At 37.9% G+C, this 21,562-nt stretch overlaps 1 protein-coding gene across 5 annotated transcripts in view; it reads right to left on the minus strand.

Annotated features, from left to right (window-relative positions):
• The window catches only part of ATM (ATM serine/threonine kinase), an 82,319-nt gene that overhangs the window by 54,102 nt on the left and 6,655 nt on the right, over positions 1-21,562 (minus strand). For all 5 annotated transcript variants that reach the window (XM_074860130.1, XM_074860129.1, XM_074860128.1 and 2 more), the window contains 18 exons: positions 15,816-15,981; positions 15,287-15,525; positions 14,313-14,476; positions 13,757-13,926; positions 11,935-12,306; positions 11,198-11,392; positions 10,770-10,865; positions 9,518-9,743; positions 7,413-7,544; positions 6,522-6,647; positions 6,314-6,403; positions 5,127-5,298; positions 3,731-3,930; positions 3,113-3,195; positions 2,849-3,004; positions 2,384-2,459; positions 2,102-2,232; positions 678-798 (listed from right to left, as the gene is read on the minus strand). In XM_074860130.1, coding sequence (XP_074716231.1) covers positions 678-798; positions 2,102-2,232; positions 2,384-2,459; positions 2,849-3,004; positions 3,113-3,195; positions 3,731-3,930; positions 5,127-5,298; positions 6,314-6,403; positions 6,522-6,647; positions 7,413-7,544; positions 9,518-9,743; positions 10,770-10,865; positions 11,198-11,392; positions 11,935-12,306; positions 13,757-13,926; positions 14,313-14,476; positions 15,287-15,525; positions 15,816-15,981 — 2,915 coding nt within the window. The remainder of the gene's footprint in view (positions 1-677; positions 799-2,101; positions 2,233-2,383; positions 2,460-2,848; positions 3,005-3,112; positions 3,196-3,730; positions 3,931-5,126; positions 5,299-6,313; positions 6,404-6,521; positions 6,648-7,412; positions 7,545-9,517; positions 9,744-10,769; positions 10,866-11,197; positions 11,393-11,934; positions 12,307-13,756; positions 13,927-14,312; positions 14,477-15,286; positions 15,526-15,815; positions 15,982-21,562) is intronic.

Here is a 21,562-nt window from a genome sequence, read left to right on the forward strand (position 1 = left end):
TGCAGGAAGATGACATGATGATAGTGTGACAGGAAAAAAAAAAAGGAAAGTGTAGATGATGTAGATGACTTAGCATGGTAGCAAGGAAAGAGGAAAAGTGAAAGACATTAATAGAAAAATTAATAAAGAAATTCCACAGTAATATACACCATTGCATTTGCAGTCACTGCACTGAAGTAAAACTCTTCCTTCACTTGAAGTTTCTACTGAATAATTTAATGTTTTAAGCAAATTTTGGTTTTGTGAAAACCACTGCTCTAATACCACTGGAAACACAATCTTACTGAAATTTACAAATCTGGTTTTATACTATGTAAAAAAAAAAAATTGAATTTACATTGTATTTTATTCACTATTTATATGTTGTCTAGAATACTGAGGCTCCATTTTTCTTTGGTTCTTAAGTGTTACAGTACTGAAGCCCGCAACCACAAATAGTATGATACAGAAGAGTGGTCTGGAACATACAGTGAAAAAGTTTACAAACTACTTATGTGGGCAAAACGGTGACTGACTGGATGTGTAAGGAATTTCCTGACTACCACCTTGTTTCACCACCTCAGATTATCAGAAGTCCAGAAGAATTAATGTTCCTGGAAAACTAAACATGATCATTAAAAAAGTTATCTTATTCATAAGATGAAAACTAAGAAAAACTAATGACTAGATGTTGGTACCAGATTTCTCATTCCTTCCTGAACTCTGAGATATGCATTCTCAAAAGCCTTTTGCTGGAGCTTCAAGGGAAGAGGTTTTGACATTCCAGAAGAATCTCTCTGTTTCACATCTTGAAACAAACTTCAAAAACAGAACAAGAATTATTAGCATAACATTTAATCTACAGAATTACGGCATATTGTGCGTGTCAAACAATAAGATTCTGATTTTCTGAGTATCATTTTCTTCTTAACTTTCTTGTACAGCAGTCTTTCCTTACTCTCCCTCAAACATTATCAATAACACCAAGAGTATCCATTGGGGCAAAATGGTGGAGAATAGCTTGCAAACATATAGAAGTTTCCCAATCTCTGCCAATGCAGGAAGCCAAACTTCAGTTGTCCATCATAATGGAGCATTTCATGTCATGAAGTACTTTGGGAATATATTAATTCAACAGATATATATGTAAAAAGTTTCTCCAAGAATTTATTTTTTTGTAGATAAAGTCCCAGCCCACTTTGCTATTTGTAACAAAAATGGGAACACCACAGTAGATGGGACAAATGTTAGTGTAGTCATTTCAAAGTAACTACTAGCAGATATCTAAGAATGATCACCATGTGCTTGCCTTGTAGGAATATAATATTTGACCACAGGTGACCTAGACAGATCATGAGTTAGAAGTGGTGACTGTATTTAGTATCCTTCAATGATTTCTTCTTTCATGAATTTGTTGCTTTTTGAACCCCTGTAAACATCCAGACAGCTGAAGGTAGTATAGGGTAACACTCAGGATAACTTAATGTTGTACAAAGAAGTAAACCATATTTTCTTAGAATCTTGAACCTGTTAGCTTCACTTGATGTCCCCTAGTCTTTAAAGTGGAAAAAACTGCCAATCTTTAATTTGTTCCACTTCAGATTTTGTAGAGTTATACAATATACCTCCTGCAATTTAATTTTTTGTGCTGAAGGGCTCCAGTTTGTGTAACCAATAGCTGTGCATGAAGTGTTTTATACTTTTGAACATCTCTCTACTCCTATTCCAGTTCAATTACATCCTCTTTGATGTATGGAGAAAGAACTATATACAGTACTCAAAACACAAGACCCTTGAAAAAGTTTTGATTGTACACAATGTACCTAATCTATTTCTAGAGGATAAACAACTATTTCCTATTCAAGTTTTGTATAATAAATTCAGTGCAAAATTTGCCATCATATATAATTTTTTACATATATCTTGTTTCTCTCTCTCTCACATCACAGTATAATTAAAATGTAGACAAAGTTTGAACACCTTATTGGTGGACTTTTATACTCCATCAAGATTAAAGCCCTGGAAGTACTGAAACGAGCACCTATACAGCAGCAGAAGTAACATCCAGTTAAGTGAAATTAAGCTTTATTCTTATAAACAGAAAAAATATCTACATTATCACCTGGTAATCGACTTTGCAGCAAAAATGCGAACTTGATGGTTACTATCTGCGAGAAAATGTGGGAAAGCATCACTCACAGGTAGATCTTCATTTATCACGTTGAGGATTGCCCACTTGCAATAAGGATCAGCCTGAAGAAAATTAACATTGTGGTTTAAAATTTACAGAAGACCTACAGTGGAATATACACTGATGTATGCAAAAGATCTTTAGATACTGTTTTTAAGTACATGTTAAGTATATACTTAACATGCTAACGAATGTCAGAAAATCCACGATTACCTCAAGCAGAGCCTTCATGCAGTTTAAAAGGGCCACTCTTACTGGTGCAGTGCATTTCCCTCCTTGAGCTAAATGCCTAAAATAAGGAAGATTTGAATAAACTAATAAGTTGCCAACAATTAGTTTCTGCTACTCATGGTTCATTCTTTTGTGCTCAACAGGCATGTTTGGGAGGATTTGACATTTTTAGTGATAATCTCCAATTGTGAACAATTCATTTTTGATTGCTGAAGCTATCACTTGTTATAATTACAGATGCAATCCAGAGCACAATCAGTCTTTGTTAATATACAACAATGTAGCATGTCATATAACATGACACAGAAAATCTGGAAAGTTAAATGCTGAATAAAGGTATCACAGAATACCAACAGCAAGACACACAACAGCACTGGTCTTCACACTGATAGCAAATTTAAAAATGTTATGCCTAACAGACTTCTGCATTAAATAGATAAAACATACCAAAAGGCTCCAACAACTGTCAAAAATTGTCCTTGGGCATGTCCTGTCTCTTCAGCAAGTGCGTTGGACTGGGCCAACGCTACTGCTATAGGAAGCAAATTATTTAGAATTACTTTACAAACTTCTTGATCTCGACGGTACAAAGAACACACAGCACTGTGAAAGAAAGAAAGACAAAATATCTTGAAACACTAAACAGCCCCCCAGTCCTCTAGCTGTTGAACTGAAATAGCTCTAATAAATGCTGAATAGTTTCTCTCTTACGAAAGAGGCCTAAGAAGCATAAGAATGTCATCTTCAGGCAAGAGGTGTTCTTCAGTAGGGAGCTCCTTCAAAAGGACCAAGTACTGAGGAATAAAAAAAAAAAAAAGAATGAACCAAAATGGAAAATAATACTTAAGAAAATAAGTAGACAAAAAGAAAACCTATAACATTGTCACTAACTCTTACATGAAATCATGCAGCAAGGACACCTATTGTCAGCTCTTACATGTTAGACTCTTTTAATGCAAGGACTGTCACACAGTAATATGGCTCATAAAATTTTTAGTTTTGGCAGTCAAAAATACTTCCTTTGTAAACTAAAACACAGATATTATTCTACTACAGAGACCATTTACTAGCTATTTAACAAATAATTAATGATAAAGGCAAGATGTTTATACTTCCCAACTCTTTATTTTCTGGCTTACAACCTACAAATTCTAACTGCTCTTTCCCTGACCACAGCACACTTCAGAACACTAAAAGTAGCCATTTTAACATCTTCTCAGGGGACTAATGACAAGAGAAAGACAAGAATATACAATTGACAAGAATACACAAATTTAACAATAGTACAAATACAGAGGCGGGTCTGCTGTAAAAAAAGCTCACACTCACCATGTGCAGATGCAGTGGCTTAGCACTATCAAAGACACTGCCATCAGTAAGCATTAACAGCTTCCTCCGTATATCAGAGGCTCGGAAGCTCACTGTCTGAATTTGGACTGTAGTTACACAAATACATAAGAACCTCAGAATTTCAAGGAGAAGTAAATCCTGCTTTGTCAACTGTTCCTCAGCTAATGGGCTCAAAGCACCTGAAAATAAAATTTTCATGTAAGAAATGCTTCTCCAAAGACAACAAAAAAGTTGATAACATTTGAGGTCTTTACCAAACTAATTTTAGTTCTCAGAACAGATATGTGTACCAGCAACTTTTAATTTTATTTGTTATTAAGCAGCTACTGCATCAGTTAGAGCTTCTTGAGTGTGTGTCCCACTTCTACAGAGGCCCTCCAAAACAGAAGTTTTTAATTTTATGTGCCTATACATATGGCTGATTTCGCCACCAAGGTTACAATGAACTCAGCAGAACCATCTGCAGCTGTGTTCTTTTGTGTTAACTATAACTTCAGATATATTTTAAACTACGGATTCAAAGCTTCCCCAAAATTGAAATTATGACAATTACTACTATGTTAATATCCTCATTGAAATTTCTATTATAACCTAAATGAAATAGTTACAAATGCCATTTTCCTGTCACATTTAGAACTCTTGTAACTTTCTGCAATTGCAAACTTTACCTACTACAATTATTTATCGGATGGTTGGAGAAGATACTTCTACAGACAGTTATTCAACATGATGAGGAAAACAGACCACCTGCTGCTTGTAGCATTAACACCCTGATTTCCTTCTCATTCAATAATAAACAAAAGACATAGTTCCAACTAAAAACTAAGATACACACCATTTCAAGAAAGAATTTAAAACAAAAGAGAACATCAGTATTTGTAGCTCCTAACATGAATAAACAGACAGATTAATGCTCCTGTCCCTCTGCATATCCTGTCCAGAGATATAAGAAAGCTGACCTTGTCAAGAAATTACTGATCAGGAAAAGGAGAAAAGTTAAATAGGATTACTTTTAAGAAAATGAAGCACAGTCTAATGACAGAGACAGGTATCCTACAGACACACTTTCCAGTCTCTTCTTTGCCAAAACTTCTGCCTTTCAACAAATTAGCTAGCTTCTGTGCTTGCATTTTACTATTTCTAAAATAAAAAATAAAATTCTCCTTTCCAAATGAGCTAGCACACTTCATTAATATCTTTAAAACATTAATGAAGTACAAAGCAATTATTATGGTTTATAAAGTACCTGGTTCAACAATTACCTGCTTCAATTATTATTAACACAGCACAATTTTGTATCTCACCGTCTTTCAAACAAAGAGCAATCTGTAAAAACAAACTTTTGCAAATAGTTCTGGACACAGAGAAGACTTACCTGTTGCATTTTGCGTCTCACTGGATTCATTTGTATCACTGATGTCCGTCACTGAATGATCATCAAATAGATCATCAGATACCTGGTTATCTACTTCCATTATACTCTCTTCAGGATCATTCCCCATTAGATCTGCTTCTCCCAGTTCACTTGGTTTTCCAGTAAATGTCATCTGACAAAAACACCACATTCCTTTAAAGCTGGCTTTTATGGACAGGAGAAACACCGGGGCATAACACAAGGAAAGACATTACAGTTTTCCCGTGAACTAGAACGGGTGAAGACAATAAGAGCTACACTGAACTGATGAATTTCAACCTTCGTGATAAACCTGTCTTTTATATACGTGAATTGTTTGATTTGTATTATTCTCTTTAGAACACAAGCTTCCTAAGACAGATACCTGTGTTTAAGATGGTGCCAAGGACACTGTTAGTATTTGAAAAACAATTCTCTCTACAAGACTCACAAACTTCTCGCTATACTTCATAATTACAGAGAAACGAAAGGAAGGCATATGACCTTTTTAAAGGCACACTAATTACTACTTTCCCTACCAGATGACAAGTTAATGGAAGGCAAGACTCTCAGCTTCTCCTCACCTGAAAAAACAAAGGATTTTGCCTACCTAGACCTGACAATGTACCAAAAAGAGAAGTTTTAAAGAGTTGTGCCAAACACAGTGATATGCCACCCTACTACTTTTCCCAGTGAGTCATTTACATTAGAAGATTTAATACCCATACAATAAACACCTTTAAAGTGTTTTAAGGCACATAAGTCCATCAAACTACAAAATAAAAAGAAGCTTTTAAAACTTTACAAGTGCATTAAAGTTAAATGTCATGCATTACAGAAATTCCTTCTGTGGCATAGAATCTGTATATACTTTTACTTTAATACAGTACTAAAAAATTCAAAAAATAACATAATTTGTTTTTTAATGTGAGCTGGCACACTAATTTCGATCAAATGTTATCCATCTGCTCTCACTTTTCCCCTACGTCTGTGTTCAAATGCTAGACAGAAATGTTTCCAGTTCAGAATTCTCTATAAAACTCAATGTATTTTGATTTATTTTTTCAGCAATTAAGTATCTCATTTGGTTTACCTCCAAATTACTATACGGTAAAAACAATCCTCTCATAGAAAAGCACTGCATTTAGAAACAGACAGAAAGTACTTACCAGATTTTTGCAAATATCTATGAGATCATTCATAAATTTTGATGTTAACAAACGCAGGAATATGTTAGACAGCATCTTACTAGCAGTATTCTGTAAGAAAGCAAGATGTACAGATAGGTTAATTTTTTTTTGGGTACCATATGTATGATATTCAACTTTGTGATCTTATTAATGAAGAAAGAAATATAAATTCCTTTATAAAATTTACCTTGGTACAATTGCATAAACATTTTGTACACTGCATTATCAAAGTCCTCAGTGAGTTGATCTGGGCATCTTCATTTAGTTTGTTTTTAGACTGAGAAATGCTTTCTCCAGCATAATGAATGAGAGACTAGTAAAAATACAACACAGTTAAAATACATCAGTTAAATTCCTTTATACATTGACACATACACAGCACACACACAGGGACTAAAGGACGTGATTCTCATTCAAACTCACTTCATACATTCTCATTCGCACAGCTTTGATATTTATAGTGTGCATCAGTGAGTTTGGACTTTTTTTTCCCTTGGATTTTTGTTTCACTCATTCTGCTCCAGAAGTAACAAAAAGATGGCCTAGACCTGCCTGAAACATTGATATTTTCATCACAAAAGAAAAATACAGCATCTCTCCATAATATGTAAGTTTTGGGTTTCCATGTTTAAGCAAGAAACCACCTCAGATAGTAGTAGCAGTAGTAATAATAAATAATAGCTGCCTTCATACTGGTTTAAACCACTGAGTGATCTTAAGAAATTCCTGCATAAAAGACCTATAAATGAAAGGACTTGTTATCCTCTAAGAAGTCCTTTGTCCACATATCCACGATGATTTTATTTTATTTAAAAGGGGTGACTCAGAAATATATCAATATTTAGAATACTCTCCACTGCAAAACTGATACATTGGTGTACTGACAGAATTTCAGTGACTCCTCTCTTTCAGCAGCAGCAACGTATTTAAACCTCTCTCAACTGACTTTTTTTTCAGCAGAAACCAGTGGAAATATTCATGCTCTGAAAATGTGTCAGTATGAATGGAATTTTACAAACTATTTTATATTTAATGGTTTATTTCACTTTTAACAGCTCCCAAATGCATTGCTGCTTACCCTGGCGTTCTGGAACAACTCTGATTTACAGGCATCCTCTTCTTTAAATATACCAGCGTAGTAATAGCAACCAAGAACACCAATCAAGAGACTGACACATCGGACAAGGTGTTCTGCAGCAACAACCTTAGACTAAATCAAATACACAGTATAAATACCAGTGGTTTACCATTAAACTTTTTCACTAAAATAAAGAATTCTTTAGAGTCTTTTTAAACACTCCTATATATAGATTTCACCAAAATTAATGAAGATTTGCATCTTAGTGTTTTGCACTGCGGCTGCCTCAGCTCCCTAACAAGTCCTTCCGGCTTTCCAAATTATAATATTCTCTGTATGTCCCATGGCCCTTATGCTTCCTTCCTTCACAATACTTTAAATTCTCCCTCTCCTTTAGATTCCATCACAGCAATACTTCCAGCTCTTCGCACATGCTCTATCTATTTTACCTCCTGCCAAAACAAGAGACAGTGTGAGCTAGTTAGGAACTATATCACAGTCCTACTGCTGTCTCCTCCGATCTTAGTAAATTCCCAAGTTGCTTCTTGGCAGCTACTATGTCAACAAACAAATGACACAGATGGTTGTAAATGCATGCAAGCTTACTGCAGGAGCATTTCAGAGATCCCTTTTTACCTGTCTAAATCATCTAGATCAAAGGAAGAGAAAGAGCAGACAAATAATTATTTGTCTTACTTTCTCAGGAAGGGAGACCAAAAAGGATTGCTATCACATTGTTGAAAAGCAGGTACTTATAACAGAAGATGGGAAAACTTATGCATACATGCCACTGGTACAGGTGCAAAACCAGAGATAAATTTTATAGCTCCTAATTGCCAGTACCTTGTTTCAAATTTTGGTACTGCCTCTTTTGGCTCGCTAAATATTACAGGACCTTAGCAGTGAATTGCAAAGAAGGCACACCACTATATTAAAATCAAAGCTAGCCTGCCAAAGGAACTGGAAGTTTAAAAAGCCTGCTGCTTATTTTTTTCACGAACTTTTTACCATTATGTGGTGGCTCTTCCTCTACAAGTCAAAATTTCTCTACAAAGAAGAGATTCTGTGGTGTTTCAACAAGGGGAAGACACAAATAGGATCACAGGATAGTCCAGGCTGGAAGGGACCTCAGTACGTCTCTGGTCCAACCTCGTGCTCACAGCAAGGCCACCTCTGAGGTCAGAACAGGCTACTCAAGGGTTGATCCAGTCAGGGCTTGGAAACCTCCAAGGATGAAGACAGCACAACCTCTCAGGCAGGGCAACTTGTGGCACTGCCTGACTATCCTCACGTAGATAAAATTAGTCTTGTATCCAGTGTGACCTTCTCTTGACTCTGCCTGCTGACTCTCATCTTCCTGCAATACACCACTGTGAATAGCATGGCTCTGTCTTCTAGACAATCTTATATGCACTGGCAGGTTCCCCCAAAGCCTGTTAGGTCCCCCCAGATCCATCTTTCCTCCAGGCTGAACAAGCCCAGTTTCCTTTGCGTCTCCTCTCAGGTCAAGTGCTGGAGCCCCCACCATCTCAGTGGGCTCCACTGAATGGACTAAATGTCTGTCTTGTACTGGGAAGCCCAAAACTGGATGCAGTATTTCAGATGGTATCTAAAGGTACTGAGTAGAGGGGGATAATCAGTTCCCTTGAGCACTGACTCTGCTCTTGTTAATACAGCCCGTATTTGCAGCTTTCTTTACAATTACTCCATTACACAGCTGCCTCTTTTCACAAAACCTAACTATTTGAGACCTCTGTGTCTCAGGCCATCTTGGCTGAAAGCTGGCAAGAGCTTAAAGCATTACAGCAGCACAGAAGTTGAAACAAACATCACAAAAAGCAGAGTAAGAGTGGTTTATGTGGCAGCTTTGCACGCACTTCCACTTCCGTGCAGCTTCTACGTATTCCCACATACTTATGAAAACCATGGATATTTTGCCAATGATGTAGAGAAAAACAGACTTCTATTTTGTATTATTGGATAGTTTTTCAAATGCTTGTGGTTCATTTTTAGCAGCAAAAGGAATGAAAATCTATATACTTTGCCTTGAAAATATATTGTTTTGGAGCACAAATACAAGGATGTAACAGTAATTTTTAACTTACCTTAGGAGCATAGCTGCTTAAAAGCTTTTCTGACATTGCTGAAAGACAATACTCCAGAGTTTCTCTAAGATTTTGGTTGATGGCAAGTCTTGAACCAGTCACATTTTTATCTGCAACGTTTACTGCAAAGTTAGTGAAAATATCCATTTCATCAAATGTTGTCTGCAGATACAGCTCTTCAACATCAGAGAAATTGTTTTCTTCTTTCCCTTGCAAGTGTTGCACACTGGAAGAAGAGACATCATTTTTACTTGAGCAGCCAGTATACAAAAAAGTCTTTGAAACTAGTATATAAATATATAAAACTATTATATAAATACAAGAAATAAACAAGAGCAAAATAAAATATTTTATCTTTTTGTGCTTCCAAACTCTGGTTGATCTTTAATTTCTAAACTGACTTTCATTGTGGAATGGATACCACCATTTTAGCTCTGTCTGAAGAAACTCCAAGGAAAAACGAAGCCTGCACGTAGATCATACGTTCTACCGTAGTTACACGCAGCATGTGTTTTGTGTTAAGATGGCTGACCTCAACCTACTGTACACAATTGGAGCAGAAATTCACAAAACCCCTGAAACTAGTATTTCTAACTTCTAGTAGGAAAGTTTTATCTTCCATCAGAACAAGTTATACACAGTTTCATTAAGAGGAAACTGGATATAGTCCAAGAGCCTGAACATATGCAGCAGTGAAAGATGCCACACCATTCACAGAATGACTCTGACAGACCCAAGTAACATGTGGCTGAGGCCACAAATACAGGTGGAGTGGCATGAGGATATATGGACAGTAAGCATCTAGCCAACTTTTTACTTAACATCTATCTTCAAGAAAACTCTTAAGATATATGCTTCCTTTAGAATGAAATGTAATGTTAAGAAGCATGAATGTGTATTTGTATAAAGTTACAAATTATTCAAAAAATACAGTTACAATGAGTTAAAAATACCTAATGTACATATGGATAAAGAGTCAAATATTTAGCTGCATTGCTGAAGAGAGATGATACACATATTCCTTGTAAGGTATTTTGTTCAGTACCTGAAGCTTTGACTCTGTCAGCATGAGACTATTTTGACATCTGCTTAAAGCATCTTAACAAACTGCGAAAGCAGTTTTTATGGGGTCTGAAAGATGTTGTACAGAAAGATGCAAAAGAACTTGAGGAATCATGCATTTCATTATCTCTGCTTGCTAAAATGACAAATGTAAGATTAAGTATCTATAACGACTGATTTTAAAACATACCATTTAGCATCATTTTGGAAAAAAATCATGGCAGCTCTACAGTTCTTCATTGTGAGGCTCACAAGAATTTTTTGCAACATAAGATGAGGAAAATCACTGTAAAAAAAGAAAATTGTTTTGTATTTTCTTGCAATCAGGCAAGCTCTTAGGATTCCTGAAGCGCACCCATACATTAACCAGATTAACAGTGTATCTTCAAAGAAACTTCAGTTTTCAGTTAAGATTTCTAACACATAGTTCACGTATCTGCTATGTTATGAACAGATAACTAAAATATGTTCCCAGAATGACATTCTACATTAAGCTTAAAAACCCTATAAACTCTACCAAAGCATTAACATAATACAATTCTGCAAATCCACTTTTCCCTGCGCAGCTTTCTGTGTTATAGGGTGATCTTACATATAAAATTATGCCACAAAGACTACCTGCAGAGCACAGAAGGCAACTCTGCACATTCTTCCATGTCCTCCTCCAAACAGCATGACAGTAGCCATTTCATTATTGCCTCCTTTAACACATAATCCAGATTTCTTTCAGAATTATTCTGTTCCATTCCTATGTCCAAATTTTCTGGCACTGAACAGGCAGACATCACTAATGATAAACAACATACAGCAGAACTGTAACAAAAATGGAACACAGGGCATTTGTGAGAAACAACATGGTATTTGCTGATTAGCCCTCTAAAGAAAAATCAGTATTTCTGCATGCTCAGGGAGCACCAAGTACATAAGCAAGTTAATAAGCATGCATACGGGAAAAATACTTTATTAGAATCTTTGCATTTCCAAAAGCCACATTTTGGCTACTACAGACATTTCCTGGCTATTTTAAAGACTGTTTCAGAATACTCATTTCAGAATCAAAATATATTTCGAATAAAACATACTTTTTAACTTCAAAAAAAATCAACATCTCTTTCAGTCAGATTTTACATTTTTAGTCAATTTTAAATTTGAAGATGCTTGCCTTTCCTCTTCTGCCTCTGCTTTCAGACTTATGTATTTATGCCCGTTTCAAATCCTTAAAACACAAACCTGGGCAGTTCTTAACTAGAAATACAGCCACAGCAACATTATTTTGAATAATACAGTGGGTTTGGTTGCACAGTAAAGAGCAGTGTGAATCAGACACAAAATATTATCCTTGTTTCCCATTTTACCTTGAAGGCTTGCATGCAGGTCCTGAAAATATCTTCCAGAGTTCTTTATCTGTTACAACAAGGTTTCCTTGAATCATAGCTCCAAGTAGCCCAAAGCTCTCCACTTCAATTTGCTGGAAACTTATGCTACGAATGGTAAGAGACCAAATCTTTGCCCAGGTTCTCTGGAGCTCCAACTTATGTGTGCTTTTCAAATCAGTTTTCTGGTTTTGACACAAAGCTACCTCTCTAAGACACTTCAGCACATATGGGGTCCTTTCTCCTCGGCGCTGCTGAGGCAGTAACTGGTGAAGTACGTTGAGTAAGGGAGGTAGCTCACTGTTAGGAAGACTCATGGGATACTTTGATATTAATTGAGCTGTAATCTGTAACCTTGAAAACACAAAGTGAAACAATATCAAACATACATAAATTTGTATCTTCAGAAGTAAATGAACAAAGAGTTCTGATTGTCATTTCACATTTATACTTTCCAGTACTGAGCTGATTTGTTTCAAGGTTAAAGATTCAGTATTTCTACTGGTTTTACTTGTAAAGTCTGCTCGTCTAGCCTCACTATCACTAATAATTTCTTACAAGCTGACTTCATAGATTTTTAATTTCTTACAAGCCCAGTTCACTGATTTCTGACCATGAGGGAAGAACATTTCAGCCAAAAAAATTATTTTTCTCCTTTTTCTGGACTAGCCTGTTATACACTCTGACCCAGGGAACGACCTCAAGGGTGACATTACATAAACAGGAAACATTGCAACAACATCTCTGCAGATAAGAAAAATAAAATTTATCAAATTAACAAAACGTTAAGTTGAGAATGGTAAATTGGAAGGGTTTTGCTCATAGCAATGGTTGCAACCCTACTCAAATTAGTAAATTACAGTATTCACAGTATTTCTTGGAGATTGCCACCTTCACACAGAATGGCATGTAAACTTCTCAACTGGATCCTACACAGCCACTTTCCTCAACACTGCAGGCAATAAACACACACACATACACATACACAAACCTGCCGACCCAGCTCAGGACACAATTCACAAGCAGCTACACTGTTCTGGTATCTTGCACAGCAGTTTCCAGGAAAGGTCAGAAAGACAGAGAGGAACAGTAACAGCAAAAAACATCCAGTGTAATCCATTTTAGCTAAAAAGTCAACATTCTTGGGCTTAGGACTACAACTGGTGAGTTCCAGAAAAGTCTAACTGTGGTCCTTTAACAATGAGTTGACTTCCTGCTACACTCTGCTACAGAGCCCTTCTCCTGTGGCAGTCAGTGGAAGATGTATAGCTACACCTCTGGTTCAGAAGTCCCTCATGTCAAACAAAATACCCCTCAATCAAGGTCCAAGCCAAGAGGCCTTGCACTTCCACAGTTTGCAGGCCAGGTATTACGGCAAACTCTGTGAACTAGTCCAAAATGGCCAAACTGTTAATGGTTTGCTGTCCTATGACACAGCCAGTTTAAGACAGCATTAAATCTCACGTTAATTTCCTATACTCATAAGCTGGATCACACACACACTTACATAAAGACTGGTAATATCTAGCTCAAAAGACAGGTAAAAAATCAGAGGCAGTAACATCTTATACACTACAACACAGTTTACCAGACCTCATTTGTTATTTCTTAGGAAACCAAAGATACTAAGTTTTTAAAGCAGGAGTGTCAAGAACACTGCTCACTATTTTCCAAATCCAAAAGCTTAGTGCTTAAGATATATAATTACAGCATGTGCAGACACCTAATTTGAAAGTACAACATATTCAGGAGAACACTTAAAAAGATGTCTGTAGTGATATGTTTCATGTAAAGATGTTATTACCAAGGTATGACGTCAAAATCCTTCTGGGATCTCTGCAGGTTGTCTCGAATTACCTCCCAGCCTAGTTCAATTCTCCTGCGCTTGCCTGGTGCTGTTTCATCACTGGACTCTCTTTGTGATACGGCATATGACTGGGTAATTTCCAGAACTTTGGTATCCTCTGTAAAAACCTTTTTATAAAGGGAAATTTAAAAGTACACAAATAAAAAAAAGTAGTATTTACAGGAAAACTGAAATGTCAAACTAAACCGGTCCACTTTTTACTCTGTATAAAGCCTCTTAAGAGGCAACCAGAATTATTATTTATTATTCTTTACTGTAACAGAACCTCTGCTTCTAGTCTAATAAGCAACACTAGTGAAACCTAGTGTAATTTAGGAGTCCACGTTTCTAAACTGCACTAAAATTAATAACTAAACATAACAGAACACAGACAAAAGGTAGTAATACTTCAGTAAATGATTTTGAGGAAATGTTAAAGCCATATGAGTTTCAAAAGCAAAACATATAACACAGTAAATATATAGTTAACTTCAGACACAAATAAAAATGTTACCTGATGACAAATATCAGCCATTAACTCAATCAAAGTTTCCCTTACAGCAATATTACGTGAGCCTGAAGAATACTTTCCTCTACTACTGATGAGATTTATTTCATTCACCAGCAGATCATACAGGTTATGTAAGATGCTTTGCCATTTTGTTGAGTCATATGCACCTGTACATGCAAAACCGATTAAAAGTCAACATGTACCACCCACTTGAGACACTACATAAACCTGCCTAAGAGAATGCATAAAACAGCCAAAATCAGAGTAAAGCATACAAAGCTTAACAAATGCAGGCCTGCAAAACAAGTTTTATAATAGAGAATGAATACAGGAAACAAGTGAAAAAAGTTAAGAGGTGATTTAATCAGCATATACAAGTAATTAGGGTAGGAACGAAGTTTCTAATAATTCCTTATCTAACTGGAAAGACTACAATGAAATGCAATGGATAAATTTGGACTAATTATAAACTCTTTGCTATTTGTAGACAAAGTAAAAAAAACCCCAAACTTTAAAAAAAAATGATGCTATGACTGAAATAGGCCATGACAGTCAAACACAATTACTGAGTGATGTTCTCTGACCAATTTTATACAGTAAGTCAGACTTAGACCATAGTAGTAATTTCTGGGCTTAAATAAACCTGGTAAAATATGAATACATGTGGCAACCTAAACTCAGTCTAAGCTGTTATTTCCCTTCCCCAAAGACTCTGTGTTTTGATTTAGTAAATAAAATCACCTTTTGATTAAAAAAAAAAAAAATCAACCTTTACAGGACTTAATACAATTAATATTCTCTTAGTGCATGCAATTTGAAAACTCATTTTCACTTTTGCTCAATATTAACCTATAGCATAAAACTACTGACAAGTAATCATCATTTCCATTAATGTTTCCAAGACTCAGTATCAAAATTCAGAAAGTTGGCACAATAATTCAAACCATCACATACAGTGATAGAGCTTTCTATCGTACCTTTTTCCTGAGTTTTTGCACCCTTTGGATGATGAATATGAACTTGGAGACGAAAGAACTCAATTATTGATTCCTTCAGGGAATCCTTTGGTCTATACTGAGTCCATATATAAAGCACTGTAGGTAAAATTTCTTCCCCTACTTTACAAATCCGTATGCGACAGTTGACGGCAAACTTATTGCAGAAGATATTCATTGCTCCAACAATATGATCCAGGCCTGCAGTACTCTTCTCCTGCCTGCAACATAAACCCAACACTCAAATTTCCAGAAGAAAAATCTTATTTCTTTTCACAGGAATTGTTTAAATGTAAATAGTAGCAAGTAACTATATTCAAAATATTATTTTCCTAACAAAAGCAGAAGTTATTAACATGTTAAAGAATTTATTAAATTGGTGTTCAAAGACAGAACAAAATATGTCTAAAGAAGTATCATCTGCTATTACTCAAGTCTAATCCCAAATACTTAAAATGAGTTATTCTCTAAGAGTAGATATTAGCATACAAAAGGAGCACCTGCAACATACCTCGCACACTGCATTGATTTTGAAAAGAAGATAAACATATCAGAATTCAAACCATCAGTTTGGAAGCAGTACCCTCTTGTAAGTGTGTGAATTATCCTAGCCACCAAGACTCTATTAATCTTCCCAGAAGGTTTGAGGTATAATTGGCCATACAGGATCAGCAACTCTGCAAATGTATTAAAAAAAAGTATATATGATAGAGTGTGTATACATGTTCTAAATCTACAAATATATATAAAAACATATATATTACAGAGGATTACACAAAAAATGCTTGAAGCAAAATATTGCATTAAATATACAGAAACCACCATTCTGAATGCAGCTGCACGTCACTATTCACAAAAGTTAACTGGGGAAAAAAAATCCAACATGTGGCCTTGTCTACACTGGAAGTAAAGTTATATTCATTCTGAGCTGGGATACAATCTGCGTTGTGTTACAGTGCACAAAGTAGCTATAGCCACATGATCAACTTTCACAACTACTTGCACGCTCAACTTCTACTCTACATTTGATTACTCAGCACAGCAGGCTCCATTTGTGGCAGAATACTCAGAAACAATTCACAGCCACACATACATTAACAAAGAATTTGGTGTAGCAGGAACAGGTAAACAGATCAGAACAGTTGGTACTGAGGTTCCCCGTGTCTCTATTACATGCAGTTCAGCTAGTTCACTCTAGCCTGCAGACCAACACATCCATGCTTTGCACTTACAAAGTTTTCTGAAGGAAAGACCCCTTCCTCAGATTTTTGCTTTCTTATCTCAAGGCCCATTTAAGAATCATCACACTGTCCTTTCATCAGCCTCATACAAATCATGGTAGCACATTACTGATCCAACCATCACCATCAGTTTAACATGACACATACAAAAGCCTTGCTGCTATTTCATTTATGCCACCTACAGGTGACATGATACTGTCCCTCAGTCCACCAGTGGACAATATCCACTGCAAAGAACCAAAGCGGGAAGAAATACTGATTCAGTCCTATGACCTTGGCAGGTATTCTGGGACAGCACTTTGAATGAATGGATATCCACCTCTCAGGCCTCCTTTTCTCTAAGGAAAAATATAGGTAGAATGATCTTCTGGGAATCCCAGCCACTATGACTACTTTGTTCACAGTCAATGAGACATGATCTCAGAGCAGCTGTAGTCCTTGGGATGCAGAATGACCCTGTACTGTACTTTTGCTCTGTAGAGTGACTGACCTAGAAGAGCCTGACAGCCCTCGACTCTGCTGGTCATCAGCTCATCGGTTTGGGGTGAGGAAGCTCTCCACAGACAGTCAGGATCAAGGCCTCTAAGGCACTCTCTCAGAATCTTTTCCTTTGAATATTCTGCATGAGTGACACTGATGGCATTGCTCAGGGCCCTGAGCTCTGGATTCCTGTATTGTGGAAAAGTCAGCTTGGGACAACTATAAATAAATAAATCACAACGCTACTGTTTCATTGTTGGGCAGGCCTTCATAGATTCATGGACATCTTGGACTCCAGCAGGACTCATAATGCCACCTTCACCAAGTCTTTCATAACTCTGGCCCCAGATTCAACAGAGGTACCAGCACCTTCTTTCCAAGCAAGCATAGGGTCATTTGCAGAACTCAGATGACTCTCTGAATCACAGCAATCAGAGACAGTTCATACCCCTATATTACTGGGTCACAAAGCTTTAACCTGGTGACAACAGTGCCCAAGCCTGGTTTAACTGTCCCTTCTGCATAAAGGGTGGAAGTGGAATGTGCATCAGTGACCTCCCAACACCCTCAGAATAGTGGGTCCAAGACAACTGCAAGTGCACTGCAGCCCAGGGTCCCACCAGCCCACAGCCAATGCCCCCTGTCCATGCAGGGGATTCTTATACTGGGACCTCCTCAGGTTGGGAAACCACTCCTGCGCACACCTGCAGAGCGCTTACTGGATGAACTCTTTTCACATCTACTCTCCATGCTCTTAACCAACCTCCTCTCAAAGAACACACGTGCAATGAAAGCACACAGCTTTACACAAAGACTAGAATCTGAACGGGAGCAAAACCAGCAGCAGAACAAGCACGTGAACGAAAAGCATTCACAAAAGAAGAAAACTTGATTCCACATCACCAGTTGATCTCTTCTCATAGCTGAGCCTGCTTCAAGCAGGGGACTGGACTAGAAATCTCCTGAGATTCCTTCCAGTGTGAATTATTCTTTAATTCCCTGAGAGCATCAATACAGCTATAATATATACAGAGATTAACAGGGAAGAAGGAAAATATTGCATATGATTTTTTTTAAAAAAACACACAGAAACATAGGAAAAAAGATTCCTGAACTTCTCCTGAAGGCCAACATGATCATCTGGAAACTAACAAAACCTGGTTGACCTGGCTGAACTAAAAGAGCAGGCACAATGTTTCTTTTCTCCATGGAGAAACAGAGGCCCCAAAAGCCGTAACAGTCTTTAAATCCTGCTGTCATACCTTATCCTCCATGATCCATTTAGACATCTGAGTAGAGACTTTGTGGACCAGGCCCCCACACAAGTTGTCAGAAGAGTTGAAAACCCCCTCCCTTGCTTGACTGAGCTTCCTCTTTTTTCTCCAAGTTCAACTGCCTGCACACCAGTCTACTTAAGAGCACAGTCTAGTGTATTTTCATGCTGGAATTGTTACTCCTGCCATCTCTCCAGTGCTTCATACTTCCAAGCCTCTGTCAAGCCTCATCTAAGTGAGCCAAGACCTGCTATCAGACCTGCTTATAAAGCCTCATGATCCTCAAACACAGCTTTCATGCTGTCCTCCATCTCACCCCTTCAGCTCTGTGGTGTTGCAGCACCCTCTCTGGGATGCCTGCAGCAACACTGGGACCAGATCAGGGGTGAAGAGGTAAGGGAACGAAGCTGCTGTAGCATCTCTTCAGAAGAATATGCAGAAGAAAGAAAAGCAAGTCTGTTGGTCCTTGAATATATGCGACAATGCATGGTTCTGTTGTTTATTGCCATTCTTCCCACAGTTCTTAAGGTATCAAGGACACAGTTTTCTGTAAGTGGCAGTAATACTGGATAGATCCAGTTCTGCCTTAATTCCTACAGCAGACGGGTGAAGTCAAGCTCTGAAAACCCTAAGATGTGCTACCTCCAGTAACAGGGGGTGGCACAGCAAACAGAACATCTGGACATTTAGACTAAGGAAGACACAGTCTAATTTGTTAAGCAGCAAGAGTGGAAAGAGGCTTCCTCAGCAGTATCAATTCCTCCTTGTTTTGGTGGCTGGTGTTTACTGGAAGATGGATCAAGAATCTCCTGCTGCTTTGAGTCCATGAGGAGGTACTGGATGAGGTCTTTCAGCACTAATGGACTATCTCATTCATTTTTGCTGTGAATGTGCTCTGCACAAAGCAACTACCTTCCTAGATTAAGGAACAGTTTAGGCTTGTTTCCTATGGAGATCGCACAAACTGCCCACATCAGTAATCAGCTACCTGGAATTTCTGCTGAGGCAAAAGTTTACTTACATGTCTATCTCATCTTGGATGTTGACTTGGCATGCCATGAGCTCAGTGCACCCTTAGAAACAACAGCATATCAACAAGTGGAACGGAACAACCTTTTTATCCCTCCCCCTGTTGGTGACCCCCTAATTACAGACTACCCAACAAATAAGAGTGCTTCTAAACTCTACATGTTATATTCTTAGGAACTGCCAGTGATGTGAAATAAAAGTCACTGTTTAGCACTACATAGGGTCTCTGCACTGGAACATTCATGAACAGCAGAGGTGTAAGGAGCAAGACTGCTTCCCCGTAGCTGACACAGGACAGCTGAACATGCAGCCTTGTCAGTTTGTGTATGGGGTTGTGTGGCAAAGGGGGTGTCACTACAATTGCCTGCTACCTCACTCGATAACAGACATGCTGAATAAATGGAAACCTTTCAACCTATTGTCATGGTTTAGGTCAGGACAGACTAAATTCTTGCATTTAGTAAAATTCTAATTATCTTTTTGCTTTTGTTATATACCTCATGGGCAGTGTTTCCCCATAGTACAATGTCATCAACGTACTGTGAGTGTTCTGGGGTACTTCCCTCTTCCAAAACCTTTTGTACAAGTCCATGACAGATGGGCTAAGCTTCCATTCTTGTGGCAGAAAGTTCTAGGCACACTGTACTCCTCTCCAGGTAAAGACAAACGGTGGTTTACACTCAGGGGCCAGGGAAATGGAAAAAAATGCATCAGCTGTGTCAATGGTCATATACTGGGTATCACTCTTCACTTTGAGTTCCTACTGTAGTTCTAGTATACCTGGTACTGCAGAGTTCAAGGGTGATGTTACCTCATTCAAATATCAATTAGCTCTGATTAATATCCAATCCCCATTGGATTTTCACACGAGCCTGATGGGATTGTCAAGCAGTGAATGGATTTGAGCAACTACCCCTCAGCTTTCCAGTCCTTTGATAAGACCATGTACAGGACTGCATAAATCTCTGTTGGTCCAACACTGTCACCAGTGCATTGAGTTGCAAACAGCACCAAGTGAGGTGAAGTCTGTTGTAGCCCTGATTCCTCTTCCTTCTGAGACAGTCAGGCAGTAGAGCAAAGAGGTGTCCTCATTCATTACTTACAGTGGCAATACCAACTGCCCACTGACATCCTCACGGGTCCCTAAAATATCTATTAATTAAAAAGTCAATGTCCAAGATGCAAGAGGCACATGGCCCCATTACCAGTTCACAGGGCTTCCAGTTTCCTTTAGTAAGATGGAGTTCAGCTTCTACAGGCCTCACACGACTCCTCTGATGATGCAGGCAGTATATACCAATATGACAGCTTCTCATAATGTTTAAGAATATGACTACCAACATTCAGAAGCTCAGAACTTCCAGCAGGTAAGAGTGCCTCATGAAGTCGGTATTTGCTTATCAAATCTAACTGCTTTGGGGCAACAGCTGAAATCCATGTTATTACTTTCAATGCCTGCACCAGATGACTGATTTTATAAATAGGAAGCAGACTTCTTCATTGTATTCCAAAAATTATAAACAAGCATTAAGGTGGAATCACTAAAAAAGGCTATGATAACCTTTACAAAACTCATATATCTCTCCTTTAATAAAAGCAACTTGTTTCATTTAATGGATTTAAGTCTGACTTCCTCTAGATTTATGGCCTTCAGTCCTGCCTCACTTCAGTAATTAAATTTCACTGTGACCCTTACGATACAATGACAAAATTTCTGCTGTCACACTTAACAGCTTCTGTCCATACACAGACAGCCTCAGCTAACTTCCGTGTTCCTAAACTACCTAACTACCACACAGCAACTCCCAGAGGCTCCTCATGCAACCTGTATGTAACTTTCTGGTAACACTCAGTTTCCCTTCTCTGCCTTGATCAATATTGGTCTTTGATATTCCTGGCTTCTTGTCCCATCCCCTACCCACTACCCTCAGTTCTACCAGAGTACCCAGTTCTTCAGATGCCTTTCCTGTTTATTGCTCTGAACTCCAGCTTCCAGCCTCCCTACCTGATCGGTTCCTGCCTTCGCATTCTGCTCCAACTTGCAGGCTAACAGCCCTTTGTCTTCTACTCCCTCCACTGGCTTCTAGTCTCAGACAGCTTCCCCATGCGGCTCCAGCTTTCCCTTCAATCTTCAACTTCCAGTTCTATCTCCATGGCCAAATGGTACCAAGTTCTTTAACTTCTGAGATCTCACTCTCAGGCTCTCTAATTACCCAACCACATCTCCCATCCTG

Source organism: Strix uralensis, chromosome 2, assembly GCF_047716275.1.
Source record: "Strix uralensis isolate ZFMK-TIS-50842 chromosome 2, bStrUra1, whole genome shotgun sequence".
Taxonomy (NCBI): domain Eukaryota; kingdom Metazoa; phylum Chordata; class Aves; order Strigiformes; family Strigidae; genus Strix; species Strix uralensis.